At 46.1% G+C, this 12,535-nt stretch overlaps 1 protein-coding gene across 2 annotated transcripts in view; it reads left to right on the forward strand.

Annotated features, from left to right (window-relative positions):
• Positions 1-12,535, forward strand: part of UST (uronyl 2-sulfotransferase) — a 272,126-nt gene that overhangs the window by 125,234 nt on the left and 134,357 nt on the right. For both annotated transcript variants that reach the window (XM_005280434.5, XM_005280433.5), the window contains exon 3: positions 9,988-10,143. In XM_005280434.5, the coding sequence (XP_005280491.2) occupies positions 9,988-10,143 (156 nt within the window). The remainder of the gene's footprint in view (positions 1-9,987; positions 10,144-12,535) is intronic.

Raw genomic sequence — 12,535 nt, forward strand, 5'->3', positions numbered from 1 at the left:
TGTCTCACTCTCTTAAGCCACATAGCTGCCTGCACACATATAACATCGCTTGCAAGACTCTGACTTTCCTTCTTCCAAGCTTGGCACAAGACTGTATATTTCCTAAGCAGAGACAGCATGGAAAGACCGGTATCCATCTCTTAGAGAGTACAGGACCCACTAACCTGGTGGGGGGAAAAGCTACTAGACAGGGTCCTCATCATCATACCCAGATGAGGCTATTACACCAGGCTCCCTTCTCTTCCTGAAATGTAATTCCTGAAATTAACAGGCAAAGGGTGGCAGAAAGGGTGTGGGAATCCCATTCACTCACCTGCCACCTGAGAGAATACTGATCATAGACACCATCCTGTCGGAATGGGGAACCCCTCTGGGCATACAGCGCAAGACACAGGGTATTAATGTGTTTTGTTACAGGTACCTAGTCCTTGTAGCCAGAGAGCTAACGACAAGAGTCAGTCTGTACTGTAACTACGGTCACTGTCTTGTAAAGTGTAACCAAATCACCCCCACCCCCACCCCCACAATATAAATGTCCGAATATGGTCTCGTTTCCTTGTTTCCACTGAGGTACCCAGAGAATTCTTCTTAGGTTTGTTCCTCCACTAGTGCTGCCTCCATCTCCTGCCTTTTGAGTTGTTTTTTGTTGTGATGTTGGGAAAGCTAAGCTGAAATGATTGTCCTGAAAAGTTTCAGTCCCTGCCACGTGTGAAGCTGTGTGATAATGAAATGCTCCTGTCCAGAATCTTATTTCTGTTTATAAGGAAGAAGAATTTGGACTTTGTGACAATCCAGTAAACAGATATATGGAGCATCTTTAAGAGGACAAGTCTCACTATGCAAATGTCTGCATGTAAGCTGCATTGGAAGATCAAAATCCCTTACAGCATCTATGTTATACAGCACATAGCAAAATAAGGTCCTGGTCCATGAATAGTGCTCCTAGATACTATAATAATACAAATAAACAAATTAACAATAATAATGTACCTCTGGGGCATTAAATACATATGATAAAGTTGCCCATCTGCTGCAAATGTTGTAATTTTTTTTTTTGTTAAATTTACATAGTCTATTATAAACTGAGCTTTTAAAAACTCTAGAGTTTATCTTCAGTTGCATAATGACAAGTATATGGAATGATTGTTACTTAAAGCATTTTAATTTTGGTTGCCTGTGACCTAAACAAGCTTCTGAAAATAATAACTGTAAATGTTGAATTTCTCTGTCATCACCTGACAAGCAATGAATCTTCCTGGTTACCATATATATAGTGGTGTGTGTGTGTGTGTGTGTGTGTGTGTGTGTGTGTGTACATACTGAGAATGAACTAGCTTGGCTGCACTTCTGCTTTCCTTTAGCTGGTAAAACTATTCAAACATGGAGTTTAGGGGGAGAATATACTATGGTGTGGGATGGTTTGGTTTGGTTTTTAAAGAATGATGCCAATAAAATTCATTCAAGGGTATAGATAATCAAGTTGGGGGATTTAGTTGGAACTGTAGAGGAACTGACACACAGGGAAGCTCTGCATGTGGTGAACCACACATGTAGAAGAATATAAAACCCTTATTTTTTCATCGCATAGCAAAGTGCAATTCTGCTTAGCTTGTGAAAATAGACTTCACTATGGGCCATATTTAGTGCCTGACTGAAGCACCCTGAGCAGATGCATGAGTGGAGAAGGAATCCTCTCTACCTGAAGGCCATAGAGCCCCTCCATGGGTATTACTTCAGCAGAGTACCTGGGTCATGACTGTTGTAGGATCAGCAGTGATCTGTATGCTCTGTATAACCTGTATGCTCAAAAGGTCTGTTACACCTTTCCCAGACCCCCCTCCCCCGGCCCTTTTTTGTCTCCTCTCCCTCTTTGAATACCTGTGAAGTAGTTTTCCCCCTCCCCCACCCTCCTGGAATGCTTGTGAAATGAATGGGCTGCTTGAGCAGCTGGAAGATCAGAAGATCACAAGGTGTCTGGCACTCTGATTAGGCAGCTATCACACGCCCAATGCATGAACACTGCATGGATACTGGAGGTGGAGTGTGACCAACCAGACATGGCCAAGTCATCTCTAGTCCCAGGCCATGAGGAGTAGGTCCTTAAAAGGGGAAGGGGCCATGTGCTCAGGAGTGCACTCACAAGAATGTATCCCCTGTGAAGGCCCTTCGCCCAGACTGCCTGGCCAGTGGTTCGCCACGTTGCATTTCATCCTGCCTCGGGAAGACTTACCTTCATCGCACCGTCCATCACTGCGCTGTGGGACGCTTACCTTGAAGGAACCTGACATCTCCAGTGCCGTGCTTGTCCTGGGAGTGTGAGTGTAACCCCCCTCACCCCTTCTTTTGAGCTTAGCTTAGCTATCACTATAATAAACATGTTGCTTTCTGCCAAACTGGTGGGTCATTAGTCCTCCCTAAGCTTACTAGCTGGCCCAATTTCGGGTAATGACCCCCTAAATTTTTCACCTGTCTCCCTCTGGGGGCAAGGATGGAGTATGAGACCTTTAGCCATGGTCTGATCATAGCTCATCTCACGTTCCCTGTAATGTAGGGGGCTTTGCCAGACTGGGCTTCATGACACAGGGGTAGGGGGTGTCCATTCCTTGTGTGGCCCTCAAACATCCATAACACCTTGTGTAGTATAACTGCACCAGTCCTTCGGTGAAGGAGCATGTGAAGGAGAGGGCTGTATTTGTCCCTATATGGTCTGACAAGCTTCTCTTCCACATAGCATGATGAAGTAAGGGTATGTCTACACTTTGAGCTGAGGATGTAATTCCTGGGCTAGTGCTGATTGAGCTAAGCGCACACTAAAAATAGAGTGTAGCAGTAGCAACGAGAGAGCCTAGTCACCCAAGTTGCCCATAGTCTTGGATGGCTAGGTACCCAGGGTGGCTAGCCCCTTCTGCTTCTCACGCTGCTGTGGCTACCCTCTGTTTTTAGTGTGCTAGCTCAGTCAGAGCTTGTGTATGGCTCCTCAAGCTGGGACTTACACCCCCTGCTCAAAGTCTAGACATACCCTAAAAGTACATTATCAGGGTATACCATAAGCTTTGTTGTACTTTGAATGGAATGAAAATGAGCAAATCCAGAGCATCACTCACTTGAGTCTTTAAATCAGAGAATGTTTTATGGTCCTGTGATATCCTAACAACATTTTTATTTCCCTGTCATAGATCTTGTTGTGTAGCATTATTCAACATAATAAAATGGGTTTGACATTACCCAGTCAAGCATTATGGACAGTTGTTTTGGAAAGGCTTAGCAGCAGCTATTACTACCAGGCATTACATCTATCACCTGTGGAGTTCTACAGCTGCAGATGCTAGAATTCTCTGCTTAAAAACAGTAATACTTTTTGTAGGAAAGGTTGATAATGAACTCATAGGACTCTAGGCTCCAAATGGAAATGTGTTATGATATTGTGTAGACCTTGTGTGTGGCTAGCCTCTATAACAGTCTAGAAAATCCCATGTTCACTTGCTACACAAAGCTTGTAATGCCTCTGGAATAACAGATCTTACCAGCTAATAACCAAACACTTCCCAGCTACCGAAGGTATTTTGGATGGTGCTAGGATGTCACAGTTCTGAAGTAAAAATGAAGGCCCCCAGATATTAAACAACATTAAGCTTTACTGCCAAGAATGAGTGTAATTTTGGGAGGGTAGAATTTAAAGAGTGTACTTCTGTATCCTGTGCTTATCACTCTTGACAGTGAATTACCCTAAATAGTATGTTTACAAGCATATATAATGGCATTTGGTTTTCTCCTTTCACTTTTTGGTCAAATTTGCCAAGTGGTCAAGAAAGACAGAATTTCCTCTGAATATAATCTGGAGAGTTGCTTTCAATTAGCAGAATCGTTCTGTTTGACTGAATGGGATCAACTAGGTGCTTGGATACTACATTGATGAGTGCCATACAGATGCCTAAAAATAATTAATCTGGGCCAGACCTTTGTCCACCATTGCTTTTTCTGGCAATCCGCAGCTGGCAGAACACTGATACACCAAAGGCTAAACTGGCCACAGGATTGGGAAGGGTGGATGCCTTCCCCCAACCCTCTGCCTCGTTCCTATGTTGGGCACATTTTAGCTAGAGTCAAAGGTGTAACGCTGTATCTTGAAATATTTTACTGTAGCCTTTTTATTTTTTGAAATAAAAAACAAGTTTTTTTCTTGAGTGAGTGCCCAAGGTACTTTTTCTAAAGGAGACATAAGGCTCAACTCATTGGCCTGAAATTGCTACTCTAATAAATTAGATGTGTACTTGAAATGGAGTATAGTACCACTCTTCCCACCTGATTTGACTCTGGCGTAGGTCAGCCTTCTAAGCAGTAACATGTAAATTTGCAGCAGGTTACATCGGAACACTAGTCTCTCAACAGAAGCCATTACAGAAGCGTGATATAATGTAAAAATAATTCTATAAGACAGATTTAGCAGCACACCCAATATCCCCCGCATCAGATGAAACTCTGACTCCCCTGGCGGTGTGAGTTGGCACTGTGAAGAACAACAGTGCAATCTGTCTTTTCATTTATTGCCCCAATCAGGCCGCTAAATGATACTGTTCTTGCATAGTTACATAGCAGTTGTTTGACCTATACCTTGATTTCAGCCAGAGTTGGTTTTAGCTGAAAGGACAGTTTGTGCAAGCCATACAGGCATGCATAAACTATGCACCTAATTTATTTTACACTCTTGTTGATTATTTGTATTACTGTAGAGCAGTGATCCCCAAACATTTGAGGGTTGTGCCCCCCCTTTCCCCTGTCTGCACCCCCTGCCCCTCCCCCAGAGACAGGACCAAGAGAGGGGCTGTGGTTCAGGAGGTTGGGGGGGCATGGACGGGGTAAGGGGGCCGAGGCTGGAGCCACAGACGGGGGTGGGTCTGGTGCCAGGCATGGAGCCACAGCCAGGGGCCATGGCTGGAGTGGGGGCAGGGCTGGGAGTGGAGCTGCAGCCACGGGGCCAGCAGCCGGGCCCTTGGCCAGGGGCGGAACTGCACCGAGGGTGGGGACAGGATCAGGCACGGGGCCAGGGCCGGAGTAGAGCTGGGGCCGGGGTGGGGCAGGGCTGGGTGGCCCTCTTTCCCTTCCTCCCCAGCCCCCATGGGGGCTGGCTTGGCCCACCATGACCCTTCTCCTCCCCCCCCCGAACGTTCCTCCAGGCCCCACAGTTTGGGGACCTCTGATGTAGATCTTAGAAGGCCTAGTTACGGACCAGGACCCCATTGTGCAAGGTGCTGTGTAAACACAGATTATAAAAAGAGTCCCTGCCCTAAAGAGTTTATAATAGGGTTACCATACGTCCTCTTTTTCCCAGACATGTCCGACTTTTTGGCACTCAAACCCCCGTCCGGGGGGAATTGCCTAAAAGCCGAACATGTCCGGGAAAATGGCGGCTCTGCTCCTCCCTTGACTCTTCGGCTCTGTTTAAGAGCCGAGCTGCCCGAGCGCTATGGGCTTCAGGCAGCCCCCTTGCCTCCAGACCCCAGCCGCCGGCCGGGCACTTCGCCTCCCGGGCTCCGGCGGCGCAGGATCCGGAGGCACAGGGGCTGCCCGAAGCCGGTAGCGCTGGGGCAGCTCGGCTCTTAAACAGAGTCGAAGAGTCAGGGGAGGAGCAGAGCCTCCAGCCGCGGCGGCTCTGCTCCTCCCCAACTCTTCGGCTCTGTTTAAGAGCCGAGCGCTACAGGCTTTGGGCAGCCCCCATGCCTCCGGAACCTGTGCCGCCGGAGCCCGGGAGGGGAAGTGCCCGGCCAGGGGCGCAGGGTCCGGAGGTAAGGGGGCTGCCTGAAGCCCAAGCGCTACCGGCTTCACGGTTTGCCGGGCAGCCTCCAGACCCTGCGCCCCCGGCTGGGCGCTTCCCCTCCCGGGCTCCAGCTGCGCTGGGCAAGCGCCAGCCGGGGGGCGCAGGGTCTGGGGGCTGCCCGGCAAACCGTGAAGCCAGTAGCACTCAGGCAGCCCTTTCCCCATGGCTGGGAGTGGGAGGGAGGAGGGGGCGGAGTTAGGGCGGGGAAGGGGCGGAGTTGGGGCGGGGCTGGGGTGGGGAAATGGGAGGGGCCAGGGCCCGTGGAGGATCCTCTTTTTTTATTTAATAGATATGGTAACCCTAGTTTATAATCTACCTATAACATTGATGAATACCTCTCAGGTTTTGCACTTTCCAGGTCTCATAGGTACAGTTTAAGTGCAATTATACTAGGATCTGTCTCTGTTACAGAATAGCTCTCCTTTCGTCTAGCTCTATAAAGTGGACTTGACAATATCCAAGTCATCATTCGTGACGCTCCAGTAAAATCTTTGAGACTTCTGTATTTTATCCTACTGCTTTTTTTTTTTTTTTTTAAGTTTTCCTTAATAAATATTTGGCTGTTGACAAGTTAGAATGTATGTGGTTGTAATATCAAAATTCTCTGACCACAGGAGAGAGAGAACAGAGTTTCTCATTGGTTCTGCTAGGCCTCCTTTTCTCATAAGATGAGTGGGGCAGTCAGGTTTATTTGTGCTGCAGAATGCAGTGTAACGTTTTTTCTCAAGAGTGTTCCTTGACAGCTGACTGAGTCAAGAGAAATATCAGAGTTCAGGCAGCTGTAGGACATCTGTAATAGCTCATAGAATAAAGGTATGTTGCAGTGCTCTTTGAGGCACCATGTTCAAAGAGACATTTGGAACTCAGCTGGAGGTGAGATGCAGGTTGGAGGTAATGCTTTAGATCCCTGATAAGAGAGGCACAATAGAAATAGTAGAGGCAACTAACCAGGCTTTATTGATTTTTGCCTTCACTGCCATTAAGGAACTGCCAAAGGGCAGCTGAACAGGGTTGGAAACTGGAAGGTTTGTTAAAAGAGAACAGGCAAAATGAGCATGCACTTTATGAAAGGGTGTTAAAGGAGAAGAAATGAACTTTTCACCAGGTTGGAAAAACCAAAATTGCTGAATACATGCAAAGCTAGCTTTGCCAGATCCTCCTAGCAATGAAAACTGTTTCTTTGTGTTGTAAAAATATGGATTTTTACCCTGATTAGAATGAGGGAAGTGCAGACAACAGAAAGAAAGCTGTGCTGTATTTTTGGCTCACAGTAAAGTATAATTGAAACAAATGATTAAGACTCTAGTGGCATTTGAATGAAAAAGACATTCTAAATTATGGCAGGATATATGCTACTTAAAAAATTTACAGTTCAGAACTAGCTCTCGGCCAGTGTGTTCTGTCTTCATTTTGTTGTTGACAAAAGCCCCTAAAGTTGGCTAGCTAAATGATATCCAGTATGTTTTCTTTTCTTTCCTTGAACAGCTGCACTAGTATAGATATGAATACTGGGAAAGAGCTTGTTGCAAATATTTATGTAATATACAAAATGATTTTGTTTAAGGAGCTAAAGTGTATCCTAACAGCGAACTCTCTTGCTTGCCTTGCTATTAACTGAGAAATTCACCAGCTATTTCCTTCCCTTAATACAGTAACTCCTCACTTAACGTTGCAGTTATGTTCCTGAAAAATGTGACTTTAAATGAAACGATGTTAAGCAAATCCAATTTCCTCATAAGAATTAATGTAAATGGGGGCGGGGGTTAGGTTCCAGGGCAGCTTCCCTTATTCTGCAAGCACCAGGGGCGGGGGGCTCAACCCTCAGCCCGCCCACTCCACACCTTCCTCCAAGTCCCCACCCTTGACCCATCTCTTCTCCCCCCCCCCCCCCATGTCCTTCCCCTTTACTTTGCACGCTGCGTCCTGGCTTCTCCCCCTCCCTCCCCTCCCCTCCCTTCTAAACGCCGCAAGCCAGCTGATTGCCGTGTAGGGGAGGGAGGGGGGAAGCACACTGAGTCCTCACTCCTCCTGCCCGGGGCAATCAGCTGGCTTGCGGCGTTTAGGAGGGAGGGGGGAGGAGCGAGGACTTGGCACAGGCTCCCCCTCTCTCCCCCCCATCTCCTGCCCAGGGCAATCAACTGGTTTCCGGTGTTCAGGTGGCAGGGGAGGGAGGGGGAGCCCGCATGCTGAGTCCTCGCTCCTCTCCCCTGCCTCCAAAAGGCCGCAAGCCAGCTGATTGCCGCAGGCAGGAGACAGGGGGAGGAGGGGGAAGGTGCTGATCCATGGGGTCTGCCGGCGGGCTGGAGGCACAGGTGGAGGGGGGCGGAGGGAGGCTGCCAGCTGTGGAGAAAGCAGGCAGCCAAACAAGATAAGAGTGGAGCATTGCACAACTTTAAATAAGCATGTTCCCTATCAGCAACGCTAAGTGGGACAACTTTAAGTGAGGAGTTACTGTACCATGGGCTGTGAGTATCATAAGCTGGGGGAGGCTGTGCCTCCCCAAACAGGCAGGCGTGACCCCACCCATGCGCTGCCCCCACCCCCCTCCTGCTTCCTGGTTGGCATGGCTCCAGTCTCCCTGTGGGGTGGCCCCAGTTCGGGTCGCGCCACCTGCCTGCCCGTTGCTCCGGGAGGAGGGGATTGGGGGTGCTTCAGGGCTGGGGAAACTAGCCTGGGGCGGAGGCCGGCAGCTGCAGTGGGGGAGGGGGTTTGGTACTTTTTTTTTTCTGAAGCATATTTGCTGTTCTAAAATACCTACCTTGTTCAAAGACATTTAGTTAATGACTATAAATAGCTTTGAGAATATAAAACAGAGTGCTTAATATTTATTTATGTTACTTTAAAATATACTCGATATTAGACATCAATACAACATTTCTTGTGGCTATGGGTGCAATTCAGATCAGCATAAGGACTTCAGTGTCAGTGTGGACACAAATGAGGGAATAATCATTCCTTCATTCTTGCCATTTATGATTTCCAAATTATTGTCCTTCCTCGTGTGACTTGGATTTGAAATGTTCTTCCTTACCTATCTGGATTTCATGATTCCCTTGGTTGTTTTGAATCCATTCTAAAACCTTTTGTATTATATACAAATATGGCCAAAAATAATTCAAAACGTTAAAAATTAAACCAACAAAAATGAAAAATATGATTTCCTAAAGCTGTCAGTCAGCAAACAACATTTATTACCACATGATCTTTCCATCAAAGGCTGCATTTTTAAACTAGTGTTAAAATATAGTTGGACATTCTGTCTAATTCCTGTGGGATCAAGTTGGTCCAAAATGGAGTGCAAAGTGTACTCACATTGTACAACAGCAGGAGGAATCTGGTCATTGTTTATTGGATGATTGATGAGGGCAGTTTGTTGACCCATATAATTAGCTGACACTTAAATTCATTTGAGTTATCTACTCCTATCTGATTTATAGAGATGTCATTTTATAAACAGTGTTGTGGTGGGTCAAGTAATCCATTTTTGAATTGGAACCAGCTGAACTTTATTTTTAACTTAGCTGCCAAGGCATGATTCATGCATAATATCTTTTTGGAAGTTTTAGTCTCTTAATTTAAAAAAATGGTTAATGAATTTTAGAGCTGGTGAAAGGTGCCAGATTGATAGCTCTGGCATCTGAAGGCCTCTATCCATCACATCTTCCTTCACATTGCCCTTTCAAAATATGTCAGCGCTGACCCAAAAGGACCAGCTCCAGAAGTAGTGTATGTTCCATAGCCATTCAGTCTGTGCTGTCTCTATTGAGACAGTCAGCAACGGAGCTAAGTGTGATACTGTGTTTTTTGATGTGGGCACAAGCAACAAGCTTAAGCCCACAAATTCATTTAAATAGAAGCCGTCAAGCAGTGATATGTCTGTGTCACCACTGGCCTGCACTAGAGTATTGAACCTCACCGGGGGGGGGGGAGGGGTCTCTGTATCCCGTCATCATTTTCTGAGTTATTGAGCCTCCCATTAATACGCTAAAGACTCTAACTATGTGTTTATAGCTTGCTAGTGGAATGGAACACTCCTGACCTAGACATGGACATGTGTAGTACTCAGGAAATCTTTATCTCTTGAGTCACAGCAAATGTATTCTGTGGCTCTGAGGTGCCTAGAAATGGAAAGACCAGTATGCTCACTGCATTTCTTTTCAATCTTTACCTAGGTACTTCCTTTCCCTAGCCAAGTGGTGTACAACAGAGTTGGAAAGTGTGGGAGTCGAACTGTGGTTTTGCTTTTGAGAATCTTATCAGAGAGGCATGGGTTCAACCTGGTTACATCAGACATTCATAACAAAACCAGACTGACCAAAAATGAACAAGTAAGTTGTTTACGCTCATTTAAATGTTCTGTGTTTATTTCATTTTTAAGTTATGAAAGACAGGGATATATTGTTCAACATGACTTCTCTGAATATATGGTAGATAGGGTAGTGTGGCTAAATCTCAAGCACCATGTGGAAATGTATCTATAAATATGTATATGATGGGTTGTTACTCCTGGGGTGCAGTCTGGGAGCTGTGGGAACCACTGTGCCCCTCTAAGACACACAGCTGGGTTGGGGACACAGCTAGCCTCACCCAGGCCCTGTTATCACCCAACACCACAGCAGGTTGCACCACTCATCCAAACTCGGCTACCTGAGTGCAAACAGACACCAGCCAATTTCTCAGCTCCCCAGGCGTGCACCTCCCCCGGAGTATCAATCCAAAATTATACCATCTTTCGCTGTACACGGAACTGTACAGTGTAAGATCATAGAGTTCGCTCCCTCCCTCAATATGGAAAGGAAATGCAACAGCTCCTGCCCCTTGAGCTAAGATTCCTAAGCACTTCACTCCAAACTTACTGGTTTAGATTTAAAATAGAAAATAAATTTATTAACTACAAGAAGATAGATTTTAAGTGATTATAAGTGATAGTGAACAGATGAAAGCAGATTACCGAGTAAAGAAACAAAAACACCACCTAAGTTTAACATGCTAGAAGGATAGGATTTGAATTAACAATCTCTCATCCTGACTGACGATACAAGCAGGCTTGCAGATTTTCAGGGCACAAGCTGCACTTGCTTTGCAGCTTTGGATCCCCACCCCCATTCCAAGTCCTTTTCCTTAGAAGCTTCTCAGGTGTTGAGTTGTGGGGCAGTGAAGAACAACAGATGATGTCACTCCCTGCCTTATATAGCTTTAGCAAATGGCGGGAACCCTTTGTTCCAAAACCAGTTCCCAGACCACTTTGTGGAAAAATGTAGACACCCAAAATGGAGTCCAGAATCATGTGGGCTGGTCACATGCCCTTGCAGAGTCATAGCAGTCATTACTTACAGGCAGTCTGGAGCGTTCTCAGGAAGGCTCACAGGTGGGGGATAAGCTTCTCCTAAGGCCTATTGTTTTCCCTAATGGCTCATTACCTTGAATAGCCCTTCACAACCAGCTATCTAGACTGGAAGTCTCTTGCCTAGTGGGTGTCACCCAGGTATAACTACATTTGAAATACAGGTACATAGTCAATATTTATAACTTCAGATACAAAAACGATATGCACACAAATAAGATAATCATGTTCAGCAAATCAGAGGGGAGGGATAGCTCAGGGGTTTGAGCATTGGCCTGCTAAACCCAGGGTTGTGAGTTCAGTCCTTGAGGGAGCCACTTAGAGATCTGGGGCAAAATCAGTACTTGGTCCTGCTAGTGAAGGCAGAGGGCTGGACTTGATGACCTTTCAGGGTCCCTTCCAGTTCTATGAGAGAGATATATCTCCATATATTCCTTATTCATATTCAAATCATAACTTTTCCAGTGATACCTTACATGACCCATCTTGTACAAAATGCATCATAATTACGCCATAATCGTATCATCATCATATTACTATGACAAAGATGGGATGTAGTGTCACAATGTATTACCGCAGATTCTTTGTCACTAAGTATTAATAAATATTATACCAAAACCTATGAGGCCAGATCATTCCTCCAGTTTCATGTACATATGCAGCCTTCAACTGAGGAGAAAATGGAGAGATTAGAAGTAGCAATTTCTGGACTAGTATTTTTCCCACCATCATAGTCTTCCCAGGCCTGTGTATAGAAGGCACCCTTTACGTGTGGCTCTCCTCGTTCCTGTGGTGAAGGAGGACAAGCGGGTAGTTGACCACTTCCATAGTTACAGTTGGTGCAATGTCCTTCCATAATGGAAACAATGATCCATCTCTTTACTGATGTCCTCTGAGATGAAGTGAACCCCATCACCTGTCTTTATATGGAGACTGGGTCTTTTTTCCTGCAACGTGGCACACTGGCAAAGGTGTCTTCACAGTCTGGTGAGCATTTTTCTTTGCTGACTCTGATCAGATCCTCAGGGTACGTCTGCACTACCCACCGGATTGGTGGGTAGTGATCGATCTATCGGGGATTGATTTATCACGTCTCGTCTAGACGCGATACATCGATCCCCAAACGCGCTTCCCGTCAACTCCGGAACTCCACCGCTGCAAGAGGCGGAAGCGGAGTCAATGGGGGAGCGGCGGCTGGTGATCCTGCGCCGCGAGGACATGAAGTAAGTCAATCTAAGTCGATCTAAGATAAGTCGACTTCAGCTATGCTATTCTTGTAGCTGAAGTTGCGTATCTTAGATCGATTCCCCCCCCCCCAGTGTAGACGCCTCAGAGATGCCTAAATGCCATTGATTTCAATGAGAAGCACCTATACC

The sequence above is a fragment of the Chrysemys picta genome, chromosome 3 (assembly GCF_011386835.1).
Source record: "Chrysemys picta bellii isolate R12L10 chromosome 3, ASM1138683v2, whole genome shotgun sequence".
Classification (NCBI taxonomy): Eukaryota; Metazoa; Chordata; order Testudines; family Emydidae; genus Chrysemys; species Chrysemys picta.